Here is a 17,814-nt window from a genome sequence, read left to right on the forward strand (position 1 = left end):
TATACTCATTGACACCCCCTTACTGGATAAGGGGTGCAAGATGGAAGTTGGATGAATATCAGTCTTTTTATTAATATAAACCTTTGTGTACCTTAAAAGTGGGCTTTGGAATGGCCACATGCATATTTCTTTTTGACACACAGCCTGCAGCTTTGCTGGGGTCCCCACAACGATGGCATCCTAACTGACCCTTGTCCCTTGATGCTACAGATAAAGGTGACTGAGGAATGAAGGTAAAGACAGGAAGCAGAGCACAGGGCCCAGGGATGACAGACGGAAAGATACACAGACAAGCAGATGCGAGGAGCGAATGCCATACATTTCTCTGCATGTTGTTTTTCTCTGGTGTGAGTAAGCGAGAGCAGGCCGGTGTCGTCAGTTAGACGGTGACACAAAGAGAAAGAAGCATTTTCGCCACCATGATCAGCTCTGTAGCAGCCGCCTGCTCACAAAGGCACTTTCACAATGACTGCATGACAAGTGAGTGTATCTACACTTTCCTTAGGAAAGCCAGCGAACAGAGACGATCTGATGGGAGACACTTTAGGTCCGGAAGGGGCTGGAAACCGGTGAGCCAATCTGAGAGACCTGGCCAGGGGCGTGCCGGCTAAACGCTAGAGCGCGCACACACACCCTAACAGCCCAAACATTAACCATAAGTAACCAAACAAAATGCAAAACTGAAGACTTGTTCGTACTGAAAAAAATGTCACCACAACATAAAAATAACAGGGTTTTTTTTTTAATCACATTGTAGGGATATTTAGTCCCCACAATGTAATATATCCCCCCGCCCCCCCAACACACAGAATCATTCTTCTCACTAACACACACACAGACTTCTGCCAGTTTAGGAGACCCGGGCTTCCACCCAAACTCTGCACTGCAGTTTTATATAAATAAATAATTACGCACAATGAGCTGTTTGTGCTCTGCACCATCAACATTACAGTAACCTTTATTTCACTCCTGCCTTTTTCCATGTGGCATTCATTCCAGAATGTTCCTTTTTCCATTCCATCTTAAACCACTTACCACCAGAATGTCTCTAATTTGAACCCCCAAGGCTCCTGAAGTCTGTGTAACCACTATGTCCTTGCATGTGTCTATCAGCTTAGGGCACGAGTGTTTTTAATTATGGCAGCATGCGTCAATATATTTGTGCTGGCATATATATCAGCATTTTGGCTTTGTGTATGTGTGTGTATCCAACATAAGGAAGGTGGATTTGTAGTATACTCTCCAGGGGGCAGTAGAGGGCAGATTGAGGGAAGTTACATTCACTTAAAGCAGGGGTGGCCAATCTTATCCGCAAAGGGTCGCTGTGTGTGCAGGTTTTTGGGATAACCTTTAGGTCAGCTGTTCAAACCCAGGTGTGAGGACTCTTCAGCCAATCAGTCCTCTAATTAGTAACCTAATTAGCAAGTCCCAGTGAAAACCTGCATACACAGCGACCCTTTCTGGGTAGGATTGGCCACCCCTAACTTAAGTGTTTCAAAACCAGATTTTTGTGGTATCTGAACTTTTACTCATGTATGAAAATTGAGTACTTTTTTCACTACTGTCCTGTTCAGAAGATATCAGGGCTCCATGAGGAGCGCCGAGTGCCCCAACCCTAACTCAGGTAGATACGGCATCGGCTGCTTCTCTGTCCATAAGATCTTGCCTTCGCTGTTATTTGTCGCGGGTCTAGGGGAGGCTTCCTTGTCGTAACCAGTTCTTAGGCCATGACAAATAAGGCAGCACATTATGAATTAAAGAGCTGTGCATTACAGTAAGTAAAAAAGAAGTACAAGCATAACAAACCAATAAGAAAGTAAAGCATAATTTCCAACTAAAGGATTTCAAAAGCAACTTGACTGCATCCGAAGGCCCCAACATAACACCCATGTGACAGCAAAAAGGGTAAATAAAGCCCAGACTCCAAAGTAAGTAATTACACTAATTGGCTCCACCCCCCCTCCCCCCCCCCTTCCCCCCGGCCAGTCCACACAGATGGGCAGCCTGTCCGTCACAGTACAACTTTCTTCCTATGGACCATGATGGAATTGATGTTTGTATAGATCAACCTGACCTTTACTCTGATGTCTGCTTGTAAACAGTCGCTTGCTTACAAAATCAGAAGTTCGCTATTGGTTGCTTTTAGGTTGTCCTAGAAAGAGTCTGTCCAATCAGACAAAAGATGCTTGTTCCAGTGGGCGTTACTCCAAATGATGCAGCCGCGGGGGGGGGGCGAGAAGCACCCCCTTTCCTTAAGGAGCTGTTTCGGCTCAGATATGCTTGTCAGAATACAGTGATGAAAGCTGTTTGCTCTGTAATTAATCTGCTGCACACATTTTCCCTTCCAGCTCTGCTTTTACTCCTCAATGAGGTGCTTGGCTTGCAGAGACAGAAGAATAACAAGGCCGAGGAATTTGGTCAAATCCCAAGTATAGCTTAGCGCTGTTCCTGGAAGAGTTCTTTGAAATGCTAATAGAAGATGGAGGTGATTATTATGAAAATATGCATGTGTGACTATGTGTGCCTGTGTGTGTGTGTGTGTGTATGTGTATTATGTTTATATTACATTGTGGGGACCAAATGTTCCCCCCAATGTAATAGAAATCTATTATTTTGACGTTGTGGGGACCATTTTTCAGGGCCCCGCAAAGATCTGTGACTGCAATAAAAAAAAAAAAAAAAATGCCTTAAGATGTATTTTCCTTGGTTACTTACGGTTAAGGTTAGGGCTGGGTAGGGGTTAAGCTTGTCATGTTGGGATTTGAGTCCCCACAAAGATATAATTACAAACCTGTGTGTGTGTGTGACTCAGACCCTAGGATAAGAAGGTGTGTAACATACATGAACATAATAATAAAAATAAACACAACAGTCAGAAAATTAGGTAACGCTTTACATTAACTGCACATTCATAATGCCTTATAATGTATAATGCATAAGTAGAATATTCACTGCACCTTCATAATGCATACATAGAACATTCATAAACAGTATGTGAATATAGCTTACCATCCTAAGATACCCTAATGGCTTTAGAATACACTAATAACAAACATTACATGATAATAAAAAACATTGTAGTAGTATAATCATACAATATTCGTTATTAATAGATACTAAAACGGTTAAAGTATGTTAGGATGTAAAGGTATACTTACATGTTTTTATGAATGTCCTATGAATACATAATGAATGTATAATGTAGGTATGGATAATGTAAATTGTTACTGAAAATTGTAGTTGAGACCTGAAAACTACTTTTTGTGAAAACTGCTGAAATATGAACTTCACTGGAGTCTTATTAATTCATCTGGACCAATTAACCTGAACAAAAATCTGAAACAGACTTTCTTTAGAAAACTGACAATGACGCTTAGAGAACTGCTATTGATCCAGGACTATATAAAACTACAACAAGTCATCAAAGAGTAACTGCACCACAGCCTTAGAAATAAAAGCAAATCATCTGCAGGAATCCCAGAGTCAACTTAGATTTGAAAAGAGTTCAAATCAAACCTGTAAATAAATATCAGGCAGCATGACCCAAGTTAAATAAACCAGGCTGAAACAAAACTATTAGAGAATCCAAATGTTTTAAATAGGAGATTAATGACTGTTGCCAAACTACTCCGTGCCTTTGCCTGATGACGCTGTACTACGGCAGTCCTACTGTCCTGCTTTGAACAGATTCCACCGTATTTACAAATAACCTGTTTCAAAATTTAAGGTGTCTTAAACCTTCAGAGTTACGTGACATCATACGGACATCTGTGACATTCTTTCCATCTCTGTCTGTCAGACACACTGTCTGTACTCACACTGCATCCTACACAAAGCCCTTACACACTGTCAGTATCACACACACACTGTCCGCATCACACATGCTGAATCCCACACAAAACCCTCACACACACTGTCTGCATTACACACACTGCATCCCACACAAAACCCTCACACACACTGTCTGCATTACACACACTGCATCCCACACAAAACCCTCACACATGCCGTCTGCATTACACACACTGCATCCCACACAAAACCCTCACACATGCCATCTGTATTACACACACTGCATCCCACACAAAGCCCTCACACACACTGTCTGCATTACACACACTGCATCCCACACAAAGCCCTCACACATGCCGTCTGTATTACACACACTGCATCCCACACAAAACCCTCACACATGTCGTCTGCATTACACACACTGCATGCCACACAAAGCCCTCACACATGCCATCTGTATTACACACACTGCATCCAACACAAAACCCTCACACATGCCATCTGTATTACACACACTGCATCCCACACAAAGCCCTCACACACACTGTCTGCATTACACACACTGCATCCCACACAAAGCCCTCACACATGCCGTCTGTATTACACACACTGCATCCCACACAAAACCCTCACACATGTCGTCTGCATTACACACACTGCATCCCACACAAAGCCCTCACACACACTGTCTGCATTACACACACTGCATCCCACACAAAGCCCTCACACATGCCGTCTGTATTACACACACTGCATGCCACACAAAGCCCTCACACATGCCATCTGTATTACACACACTGCATCCCACACAAAACCCTCACACATGCCATCTGTATTATACACACTGCATCCCACACAAAGCCCTCACACACACTGTCTATATTACACACACTGCATCCCACACAAAGCCCTCACACACACTGTCTGCATTACACACACTGCATCCCACACAAAGCCCTCACACATACCGTCTGTATTACACACACTGCATCCCACACAAAACCCTCACACATGCCATCTGTATTATACACACTGCATCCCACACAAAGCCCTCACACACACTGTCTGTATTACACACACTGCATCCCACACAAAGCCCTCACACACACTGTCTGCATTACACACACTGCATCCCACACAAAGCCCTCACACATGCCGTCTGTATTACACACACTGCATCCCACACAAAACCCTCACACATGTCGTCTGCATTACACACACTGCATCCCACACAAAGCCCTCACACACACTGTCTGCATTACACACACTGCATCCCACACAAAGCCCTCACACATGCCGTCTGTATTACACACACTGCATGCCACACAAAGCCCTCACACATGCCATCTGTATTACACACACTGCATCCCACACAAAACCCTCACACATGCCATCTGTATTATACACACTGCATCCCACACAAAGCCCTCACACACACTGTCTGTATTACACACACTGCATCCCACACAAAGCCCTCACACACACTGTCTGCATTACACACACTGCATCCCACACAAAGCCCTCACACATACCGTCTGTATTACACACACTGCATCCCACACAAAACCCTAACACATGTCGTCTGCATTACACACACTGCATCCCACACAAAGCCCTCACATATGCCATCTGTATTACACACACTGCATCCCACATAAAGCCCTCACACACACTGTCTGTATTACACACACTGCATCCCACACAAAATGCTCACACATGCCGTCTGTGTTACACACACTGCATCCCACACAAACCCCTTACACACACTGTCTGTATTACACACACTGCATCCCACACAAAGCTCTCACACACACTGTCTGTATTACGCACACTGCATCCCACACAAAGCCCTCACACATGCCGTCCGTATTACACACACTGCATCCCACCAAAACCCTCACACATGCCGTCCGTATTACACACACTGCATCCCACACAAATCCCTCACACACACTGCATTCCACACACAATGCCTATATGTGTACAGTAAGGAGGGATTACTGAATGTGCCACTGCAAAGATTGTGAAGTTGCAAGTACCTAGCAGTAACAGGATGTCATCATGAGAGTATGTCACACACAGAAATATCAATAATCAAAAGTTCACTTACAAAGTGCTGCCATCTCCTTAGGTAGGTCTGCCCCAAACCGGCCAAAAAGGCTGCTATTGGCTAGCAGGTCAAAGGGGGAGTGGCTTCTGATGGAGTTGAAAGCGAATGGGTAGACAGCCGGTGGGAAGCCAGTCATGTGGCCCACCTGCCGTTCCCGATTGGTCGCCATGGCAAACGGAGAGTAAATCCGGTTCCGTGCAGCAGAAGCGTTAGTTTCCCAGGCCGGAACGTAGATCTCACACCAATTACCGCTGCCCTCTACTGGCTGCTGCAGCTGTGAGGCCTGGTTTGAGCAGGTGGCCAGGCTCGCTGTGGGTGGGGTTTCTTTCAGCTGCAGACCCAAAAAGGGAGGAGAGAAGAGTGAAGACGAGGGTGAGAAAATGTAAGCCTACCATCATTGCGCCATAATTACTGAATCATGGCGTCTGCCGCTTAATATCAGTCTCTTTAAGAATAAATGCAAATGTAACCGTCCCACATGGTCTGTACCTGAATAGGTCATACATCCCCTCTTAAGCAAAAACACAGGAATAGAAAGAAAAAAACAAGCAAAGGGAAGAGGAGAGGAAAAGGAAGAACGTCTCATTTTAATGCACCTTTATCTGGTTGGTGAGGGAGGACTTCAGAGAGCGTGCACACTGTCAATAATAAACACAATGAACAATGAACGCATTAAACCCCAATTTTTGCGCATTGTGTGCACACCGTCAAAAGCACAAATATAGCATGTGTGGGGTTGGGTGAGACACCAGAACACCATGAGCGTGCACTAAGCTCCACCTCTCATCTCTACCATTTATCTCCACTGCTGATCTCCTGCACTGATACCCAGCACTGATAGCCACTGCTGATCTCCAGCAATGATCTCAATCACTAATGTCCACCACTACTACAATACTACTTTCAGATGCACATGCAGAGCAACTGTAGCTTGGCCTAAAATTTGCCAAAGTATATTCAACCCTGTGCACTTCAGCTGAGGGGAGAGGGTGGGATCTCATTTCTACAGTTTGGAAAGTACTCCAGACTATGATGTGATTTCATGCTTTGCCATATGATTTAAATCAGTAGAACTCTGCTATAAGGACTTCAGTGCCAACTTAACATGGAGGCCGGCCCATTCCCAAGACCCAGACATGGGTTCGACTAGCCATCCGGGTAACACCTCCGGATGCCCTCCTCCATAGAGGTCCAGCTCAGATTCCCCATCCTGTCTTCTGCCTGGATCTCGGCCCGTCGGTTAGCCAGGGCTGAGGGCTATCTGTCTCCCGGCAGGAAGGCCCCCAGGAAGCTGCCCCGTTCACTTGCCTGTCTCCAGGGTGACTGTGTAAGCGGATGGCGTCTGTGGCCTCATTTTCTAATGTGGTTTTTGGAAGACGGGAGTCCAGAAAATTCTATGCTTTTGGAACTGCTGCGGCTGGCGAATCGGGAAAACATATGAAAACTGCTGCTAATAAATTCACAGCGGGGGGAAAAAAAGAGAGCAGGCAGCATGCACAGCTGAACTGCTGAAGCAAGCAGAACAACTGGAGGTGAACTGACTCGGTATGGACACCGGGGGGCAGTATGGGGTGGCAGGGCATCTTTCTGCCCAGGACAGGAAACACATGTACCCGAAACACATGCGCCTCCAACGCTCCCCTCCCCCTCTTCCTTTCCCTCCTCTCTTTCCACAGAGGCACTTAATTACAGCCTATGGCTGCAGGCAGCTTCAAACCGCCGCTAATTTCAACCTCCATTACGGTAAACTGTTCCACATGTGTGCCGCGGTCCAGCGGCCACGTTTCAGGAAGGAGAGGCAGGGCCAGCCCCTCTGCCAGCCCCTCTGCCAGCCTGCCCAGCACGGCCACACTCCTCAGAGTCTGTCTACTGCTCTCCAGCTTCTGCTCTCTTTTTCTCTTTTGTTCCTGATGTTTCAGTTCATCTTCATTCCTGTCATCCATTCTCTCACCGGCCTTCTCACACAAGGCCTCTCTCTCTCTCTCTCTCTCACACACACACACACACACACACACGTTTGTATTCATATCTCTGTGGGGATCATCCATTCATTTCTATGTGCAAATTCTTAATCTTAAGTATGATAACTTTGACACCTACCAAGCGCTTAACTTAACCATTAGTAGCCAAAAAAAATAAATAAAAAATACATAACTTTTTTATTGCAAATTTTTTTTTTCCCATGTGGGGACTGGAAAAATGTTCTCAAAAGGTCCCCACAATGTAATATATGCGCACAAGGACTGGCCACACAAGGACTGGCCACACACACATATACACAAACACACATGCAGCTAAGTCTCTGCTCTGATATGGAAGCATTACTCTGTTGTCTTGTCCGCATTGTAATGTCTACAATAACAAGTTTCTTCCCTTCATTCGTAGAATAACGATCCATTTTTGCGCAACAAATGATCACCTTCCCATCCTGCTCATGGCTATGTACTTGTGTCTGTCTGCCTGCTTGTCTTGTATGTCTATCTTGAATTTTGTGAGCATAATTGGGTTTTAAATAGCACTGTATAAGTTTAATATGTCATTATCATTCTCCTCCAGTAAAGTGACATGACAGCGTATGAGAATACAGTTTCTGTGGAGAATGTAAGGGAACGTCGATGCATAGTTCCTTCAGAAATTTACGCAGCCAGATCCTGATGTGCAGAACGAACAGACATCTAGAGGAGAAGATAAACATCTCCCACCCTCACCGGTGTCAACGTGTATGAGATACGTTGGATTAATAACTCATCATAACACAGAGGAACCCCGGGCTGCACTGATTTTCCTGCGGCAGCGTCGGTTCAGAGGTAAATACGGACAGCTCACCTGAGTAGCCATCTCTGCCATTCCAACTCATGGATGACACACATAATACATCCATACTACAGTAAAATAAAGAATTACAATGACAGTTTTAATCCTAACACACTAGCAGACTGGTGGTACCCCTATATATAACCACATGGCTGATGGGGATAAGTTGTTAGAAGATGGATGGATGGATGTACTGTAAGAATGGATGGATGGATGGATGTAGATACAATTTTCTTGGCATTGAAAAGGGCTCCTCTTCGTCTGCTCTGGACTCCTGCATTTGCAGCCTGGCAGGTTTTGAATCCGAGGTGGACAGAAAGGTAAACATTTCCCTGGTTGTTTTTGCAGAGTAAAAAAGATCCATTTAAAAATCCGTCATACCTCTCTCCGCCACTTCCTCCCCTAAATGAGTCCCCTGCCCCGTCTGTGGATGCACCCATGAACAGGCCCCTCTGTGTCCCACCACCTCAATGCCCCCTTCATGGTTCTGCTGCCCGTATTCTCGGCCCCCTGCCCCCCTGACTTAAAAGCTGTTCTAGCATGCTCGCCCCCAAGGGGCCCTCTGCAGGCAGAAGTGGGAGCCGCGACACTCCTGTTGAAAGGCAGGGACTTTCCGCATTTTTCCTGGAAGGCTAATCCCAGACTGGTTTGTGCGCTCTTATGGAGCGAAGACGTTACTGCACTTCCTCATAGGAACGCTCACCAAGGGCAGCCCTACACACAGCTAGAATGTTTAACCCCAACATCACCCAGGCCAGCGGGGAGCACCAGGGGCCTGCTGGCTCTCTCACTGCTCTTTCTCTGCAGGCGGGGACGCCAGCCGCCTGTTCACTCAGCACTACAGTTTCTCCACTTATTTCCTGTCATACTATCCAAGATGCACTTTGTTCATTCAGCTCCCAGCTTGTTTCTGGATTGTGTGTCATCAGCCAAAGGGAGTCCAACACGTTTGCTCTGCGTATGTTCTTCACTATTTCCAGAATTTGTCTGGTTTTGATGTTCCCGGTGTTTTTGGACTTGTGTACGTCATCAGGACTGTGTTTTTGTGGAAAGCAAAGGGTCTTAGACAAAGATGTTGCCACCCAGGCGAACGTGGCGAGCAGTTCGACATCAACTGCGAGTTTCAAGCCCCACAGATCCATCACATTAATGAACTCCACTCTAGCACAGACTGCTCTGCAATCGGTGCTGCTTTTCCAAAAGGCAGCCCCTCTACAATCAGAACGCTCACACACTCATACCTGTTCCAGCACCATCTGCTTGTGTGGCTCTACATTCAGCCTTCATCTGGATCCTCGAACCACACACGCCTCAATAAGCAGCACAGCAGGCTCCGTCATCGCTGTTTCCTGAGCTACGTAAAGGTGTGAGTCTCACAAGGCTCTTGTGACAGTTTTTTTTTTTTTTGCCTGAGCAGTGATTTCAGTATAAACCAGCTGCAGTTTCACCATAAACAAGGGTGTGACTGAGACCCAACGAAACACCAGCAAGCAAAACAGACAGAAACAGGAAGGGGTTTCAGACGGAGGGGAGGAGGTACCAAAAGACCAACGGTTCCACTCATTTATGACTTAACTTTCGAATAAGAAGGACAGCGGCCGCAGAAAGTGCTCTATGTTGGCCATGATGAGCTGAAGAGAAACAAGGAAATGTGAAAATGAGAAGTAAATCAAGGTGTTTCAGGAAGCTGTGGACCACAGAGCCAAAGGACGTGGTTAAGCTGTGAAGCAGAGGTATTCATAGCTGCCTGGCCCCGCCTCCCCCAGGCCACATAGTGTAAAGCGAGAGATTCAGTGTTGACTTGAGGTTCTCCCTACTAAAGCAGCCTACTCCTGTGACTCAGACTATTATTTTGTTGACTTGACTTGCACCCGCAGTCCTCCGGACCTCGTTAGTGATTAAACCCTGAAGCCCACAAACAGTTTAGGGGGGCACATCTGTTGGGTGGGTTGACTCAGGAGGACATCCTGCACATGGCGGCACACCCCCATTCTGCGGTGTTTGTGCGACCCTGGGAGATGGTGTTATCACCAGCCTGTGAGCGGATTTCACCTCAGCCATGCAGGCAAGGCGAGCCTCAGCGTCGATTTACCTTAAAAACCGCTCCCCACATTTTAATGAGGTTATCAAACCTTCAGAACTGACTCAAGGGCAGGAAAACCTGGCACCCTGCACGTTATCCATGGGAGGACGTGTCTCCCCCTGTTCAGAGCTGAAAAGCGGGATCTATCCAATCCAGACTGCCACTGAAGTGCACACGTAACACGCAACAACTGAAAGACACAGAAATCAAGGTCTTTCGATGCGAACAGAAAACGGCCATCATTGTTCGAACAATAAGGATTACTTCATAAAAATTCCCTAAACCGGGATCCAGATGTGCAAGATTGTGTGTATTTTTGTGTCATTCGTATATCTGTAAGGGCAATGAGCAGGAATATCAGAGATTACTATCCGCTGATGGAAAGGCAGAGTCACATGCAGAGGATAAGCATTTGTAAGTGTATTGATCTTATGGTATTCATACAACCACACTAAAGGCAGGAAATTGCAGACTGAAAGGAGCCAAAATTAAAGTCAGACCATCAGCGCTGAAATGGGCTCTGTGCCCTGGACCCGGATAATTAAACCAGCCAAAATGGACCCCTGACAACACGCCACACTGGCACTGTTTGAGCTGGACAGAACCGCTTCCTGTGCCGACACGACTATGGCTCTGCAGCTAATGATCTTTTGGCAGAACCGACTCTCTTACCAAGCCATGGTGCTCCCCCTGTGTTCATCTGTGCAAACAGCAACCGCGCGAGGTGGCTGCAGAGACCATCACTAGCGACGAGGACACTCAGCACCCGGCACCGTCTGACACGTGGCCGAGGCAGTGATGGCCCGAACGGGTCAACGTATCCCACCAAAGGTCACAGATGCTCATCTGAATGATCTCACCTATCAGAGATGTTTTTTTTTTCCCCTCCACTCTTCAGTGTATCTCTCCTTCAGCCAATCATTCAGAAATACAGATTTGCATGATTATAAAGGTGAGAATGCAGCTTTCAGGCTGGTTAAAGGTCTGGGAGGTAGTAGTAAACACCGAAATGTAACCCCACAAAAAAAAAGCCAAATCTCAAGAGGTCAGAGTGACTCACTGATTGATCGACGGATCACTGTAAGTATCAACTGATCAGGAAAATACTCAGATGTGAAGATATACATGTAAACACTTCATTCTTTCTGAAACGGAGACACGTAAAAGCCGTGCTTGTCTACAGAAACAGAAAACAAAAATTAATCTTAAGAATAAGATAATGTTACGTAAAACTGGTTCTGTGAAATATGACCGGTAACCTTGAATAACAATCTGCCCAGGAATCAGCCATGCAGAGCAACAAAGACCGACACTCTCATATATGTTTCATTATGTTTAAATATATAGGCACAAGACGTAATGGGGAAAGGAGACTGACAGCAAATGAAGGAACTATCCAATATGCAATAAATGAGATAGAGAGACAGATTCAGGGAGCTTTAATGCTATTGGGACGGTGTGTGGCTCAGCAGGGTAATTAGGAGGCTACCAGTACGGACTTAGTTTGAATAGTCACATGTCCATGGGACTTAATAAAGTTTCATTACTTTATTTTACAGAAGAGTCAGAAGCAGAGTGACCTGAAACATGCTGGGTGTAGATGGACCTGGACAAAGGAGCCTGTCCCACACCACTAGGTCCACAGCAACCCCACCCAAAACAGGAGCATGTGTTAGCATGAAGTAGCTGAAACAGCTCATTCTCTTCTGTGTGGCAGGTTCTGGGAGTGCGTGAGTTACTGCCTTATAGCCTCAGGTGATGCAGAAGCGGACGCACAATGGCAGACACCTGCAGAAACACACACAGGAAGCAGTGTCCTGATGGCTTCCTGCTTAATTACAGAGCAGCGCCAGGGGAAAGCCCCCCTCGTGGCACCTCGGGCCCAAACAGCCGCGGCGACCCCACCCTCAGCTGCCAGCCCTGCAGAAACCGCCGGTGAAAGTCTGTCTGTCAGCAGATCCGTGCTTGATGCCAAAGTACAAGAAGGGTCAGGAAAGGCAAAACAACGCAGGTAAAAATTCCTGCGTGCTAGTCAGCACCGTGCATTCCAGTGTGCTCCAAACATGCCTCCAGGAGGTGTAAACACAGCAGAAGCACCATAGTTTCTCACTGCAGTGGCTCCACCCAAACCCCAATAGCAGCCCACTGGCACAAAATTACACATGAGAAACGTGGAAACGCATTCATCTGTCAGTCAAAGACACTTTACTGTAACTCAGATCCTACACAGGTACAGACTAGGTGGTGCTGATGGAATCGTATGAGGTTAGGTGGTGCTGATAGGACAGTATGGACTGGCAGATACTGGAGAATGGGTGGAGCGCATGGATGGTATGGAGTCATGAATACTGGAGAATGGGGGGAGCTCATAGGATAGCATGAACTAATGGATACTGGAGAGTGGGTGGTGCTGACAGACAGTATGGACCGAAACTGGAGATTGATTGTAGAGATGATGGGGCAGTATGGACTGATGGACACTGGAGAAAAGGTTGATGGGACATGTATAGTGTATTTTCCATTGTGAAGTCATTCAATCTGTTGCACTATTTCTAACCTAGATAAACTAATTTGCTCGTAAATCTGAATTGTCTGAGTTTTACAGTCATCCCTCCAAATTAGTGAATCTGACGTCCGTGGTTTTGGTTATTCGCAAGGTGGCCGTGAACAATTAAATGTGAATATTTTCGGAACTTGCAAAAGATCGACTCAAATGTCAAAGAAACTGACACACGACGCACAGACACTCACAGACATGAGTACAAACACACACACAAGCCCAGAATATATAAACAATGCTGACAATGACTTGGATCACATAAAAGATACAATATATAATCATTAGTGATATTCAACATTTCTTAGTGCAGGTGCACATCATATCTTTAATGTTAAAAGACTGCCGGGATCTGCACATCTTACCTTGGGAACCCTGAACACCTTTGTCTAGGCAGCCAGCCTCACTCTCTCTGTGATCCTGGAATCTCACAGTAACTTAAACGTTTCGGTGCCTTAATTTTACATTTTTAATAATGGGTTTAAAACAAAGTGATCCCAGTGCGTACTTTGCACATACAAGGGAGTATTTTAGATGTTTCCTATATCATATAAAAAGGTCCAGATAGGAAATAACAAAGCAATTTGGCATGCAAAGCGTACAGTACAATATTGCTATTTTTAGAAATTAGTAATAAATAGACTTTTGGTTGAACTGTTCAGGCTAGCAGAATGTTATGGGGTGAGAGTGGTGGGGGGCAGGGATTTTCACATTGGCAGGGATCTTCCCCCCCTGACCCTCGGGAATGTGAAGGGGATACTGTACACTGTTATCAGGGATGCTGGATATCAGTTTAGTGTGCTCTCTTTGACTGCACTGAATACACGCGTCTTATGTCTGTATGGTTAAACCGTGCTCGTCTGATGGGTTTTGACCAAACCGGGAGCTCATTTTGCTTGCTAGTCTGATCTGCTGCTTCTTACCCAATATGTGTCCTGCCTGGCTTTGGGTTTCTGCGCACGGCCTTTCAGGATTCCATGTCTGATTCACAGCTGCCTGAGGATAGCGAAAATGTTTTGCAATACCGCGGCACACTATGGGTTTGGATGTTGGAAAATCCACCTTCAGCTTTCATGGTCTCCACATCCTCCCTCCTCCCTTCTGGAAAGACGCAGCAGCACAGAAACATCGGCACTCGATCCACAAACTTCAGAAAGAAGTTTCTACACACAAGCCGTCAGGCTACTCAGCGGTTGCTGATTACTATAATTAAATTCATTAATGAAATTGCTATTAATTAAAATTAATGAAATGGTTGGTCATTTGTACAGAATGTGGATTATATTTATTGACATTTTTACCTCCGTGAGGTGAATTCTTCACATGCATCATAAGCACGGTCTCTGTTTCTGTTCTGTTACGAAAGAGGAATGATGCTTTTCGAGAAATTCCACTGAAAAGCTTCAAGTCCTTTTCATACCTGGGGAATCTGTCAGTCTCTCTGCCCAACTAACCCACTAAGTACTCCCACACACTGAGAGCAAAATAATGTCAAAACACATGCATTTATGCACATGCATTTCAGAGCGTCTGTAAAACACTATTCAAACTGTACATCTCAGAACAAAAGTTTTTCTGGGAGCACTAAAGACCGCCTGCTTTATTAACACTCCTCTCGAACAAGTGGAACCAGTTTATCATTCATCGTTAACCCAAACAGAACTTTACACCGTCGTTTCACAGACAAAATGACTTCCAGCTATGAAAAAATTAGTGGGAATCTTGCTAAAACCTGCCTAAGATGCCACACTTTAACCAAAAACAAGCATGTCCCTCAGAGCACAGCTTTTTACAAATGCTATAACTGAAAACAGAAAAAAAAACAAATTAGAAAGTTATTTCCACAGACCAGCGGCTCTGTAGGTTGCTGCCTCTTACATATGCAAAGCGCCACACACTCTCGAATGTACTGTTAGGGGTGCCCAAGTTCAGAGGCACGCGACTGACACTAGCGCCGGCAAAATCAGATAAGACACACACACATGCAAAAGCACACGAGACGCTCACACACGTGCTCCTGCACTACAAAATGGAAACTTTCATTTTATCTCCTCTTTGTGAAAGTTCTGTCTGACAGCTTTTTAAAACTTTCTTTTCATAACAAAACTGCTTATTTCCCTCTGTCAGTCCGGATCACAGATGCCCACAGGTCATAAACATAAAACTAAAACACATGAATGAATCGCCGGTGACAGAGACTCACCAAATGAGAGAGGGTCTGCCGGATGGATGAATGGACACAGTGCGCGCGATGGGGGAGAAGAGAGAGTTGAAGCGAGCCTGTATCTTTCTTCGGAAGCTCTTCAGCCGCACAGGCAGAGCAGAATGTATATTTCTGTCCTCCTTAATGCCTGTACACCTCCGCACTCTCCCTCTCTCCGTCTGCCTCACTCAGAAATCATTATGCACTTTGATTCATAAACCCAAGCTGGGTCACATGACCCAACACTTCAAATATACAGCACATTTTTTCACAAGCCTCAGAAGCCTGGAGGGAAGAAAAAAAGGAGTCAGCCAGCTAAAGTTTCTGTTTTTAATTCTCCCTCCCTCCCTCCGCTGCTCACTCCTTCGCTCTGCCCCTCTCGCTCTTTCTCTCACTCTATCTGCCTGTCAGTGTTTGCCTTTAATGTCTTCTTTCCTCTACTCTCTGCTGTCCCTCCCTGCTCAAAAATCAAAATATCAAAGTCTCTGCATTGTGACTGTGTGTATGTAGCTGTGCTTCTGTGTGTGTCTCTGTGAGTGCGTGTGTCTGTGAGTGTGTGTGCCTGTGAGTGCATATGTGAGTTTGTATGTGTGAATAAAAATGCAAATATGCATAAAGAGAACACCTTTGCCGATATATGCTTTGGTTAAGTACTGTGTAGAGAAAACGCTGATACTAGATGAGCCTGTGACTTTCATTAACTGTGTACAAGACACACTGATACTGGATCAGCCTGTGACTTTCATTAACTGTGTACCAAACCCACTGATACTGGATATGCCTGTGAATTTCATTAACTGTGTACCAAACCCACCAATACTGGATCAGCCTGTGACTTTTATCTACTGTGTACAAGACACACTGTTACTGGATCAGCCTGTGACTTTCATCAACTGTGTACCAGAGACACTGATACTGGATCAGTCTGTGATTTCAACCAGCTACATGAAGCACAGTCATGCTGACCCAGTCTGTGGGTTTTTACTGCATTCATCCGACCTCTGATACTGACCGCATGTGCAATTCTCATTAACTGTGTCCAAAAAAAACACTGACACTGACTCCATGTGTGACTTTCCTGACATACAGAACACACTGGTACTAATACATCCCTAAAACACTCAAGGAACTCATATGTCACGATATTAAAGTGGGTGACATTCCTCTAAATGGGCACCTGGGTCTGACATCCTGACTGCCACAGTCCTGCAGTGTTTCTGCAGGTACCAGTGTGTGTTGACAAGGCTGGAACTGAGCCCATGCTGGCGGCTATAATATATATGCAATTGTCAAATTTAAATAAAGTAACAGCCGGAGTCTATTAGCTGTATTGCTTTGATTATTGTTTTTACTACTACATGTTGTTATATATCCTTCCATTCTGTGCTGTGTGTTCGGTGTATCGTCTTATTTGCAGACTCAACCTACAGTATCATCACCTGCTTCTACAGGAAATTTATAACATTTGTGACAAATATGGATACTAAACTTTTCCCCTCGAAACCTTGTTTTATAAAACCATGAACACACTTGCTGTGAGTTAACTATGAGTTAAGGAAATACAATTTGATTTTGAGGTACATTTACCTACACACTCAAAAGGCAGAAGGACAAATAAAAAAAAAAATACAGGTCTTGTGTGAAACACTTACATTCTGTATAATATGACCGTGTGTTTAACTACAAAAATCTCAACATTTTAACAATACAATGTACGGTTAAATGTAACCCACCTATTAGACAGGTTAAGAGAACAGGTTTAACACAGATATTTGTGAGAGGTGGTGAAGGATTTATAATTTTGATTCCATGTGACTCAAGACTGACACATACATGTGCTGCATATGAGACAGTCAACAATAATTTGGGAATGTGTGGGTTGGACTAGCACAGCATTTGCCTTTAATTAAAGTTAATCTATTGTTTCTGGGCAGTTTCCACGCCCTGTAAAGTCACTGGCAACCAGCTGGAAAGTCCCCACAAAGATGAAAAACAGTACAAGCGGGGGTGCCAAGGTGCCCCCCCCCCAAATAAAACTAAGCACTGGCGTTGTTTGTGGAGATGATCTGGTTCTGCGTGTGCTCTTGCTCTATCTCTCTAAATCTAACAGCTCAAACCTCAGCGCGCAGACGCTCTTCACCAGCCCTGCTTCTTCACACCTCTTCCTGACCACAACAAGAACGAAGAGCAGAAATCACAGGAGTCAAAACACCTGGCAGACGCAGAGCTGCCATGACTCTGTGACTAAAATGTGT

The 17,814-nt window shown here is 45.2% G+C and overlaps 1 protein-coding gene across 2 annotated transcripts in view; it reads right to left on the reverse strand.

Annotated features, from left to right (window-relative positions):
• Nucleotides 1-15,861, reverse strand: part of rarga (retinoic acid receptor gamma a) — a 40,115-nt gene extending 24,254 nt beyond the window's left edge. Inside the window, exons 1-2 of one of the 2 annotated variants that reach the window (XM_048982877.1) lie at nucleotides 15,560-15,861; nucleotides 5,903-6,233 (exon numbers count right to left, since the gene is read on the reverse strand). In XM_048982877.1, coding sequence (XP_048838834.1) covers nucleotides 5,903-6,071 — 169 coding nt within the window. In that variant the 5' untranslated portion in view covers nucleotides 6,072-6,233; nucleotides 15,560-15,861. Of the gene's footprint in view, nucleotides 1-5,902; nucleotides 6,234-15,559 lie in introns of those variants that run through there. The other variant, XM_048982878.1, reaches the window with a different exon arrangement.
• Nucleotides 15,862-17,814: the final 1,953 nt, after the last annotated feature.

Source organism: Brienomyrus brachyistius, chromosome 18 (genome assembly GCF_023856365.1).
Source record: "Brienomyrus brachyistius isolate T26 chromosome 18, BBRACH_0.4, whole genome shotgun sequence".
Lineage (NCBI taxonomy): Eukaryota > Metazoa > Chordata > Actinopteri > Osteoglossiformes > Mormyridae > Brienomyrus > Brienomyrus brachyistius.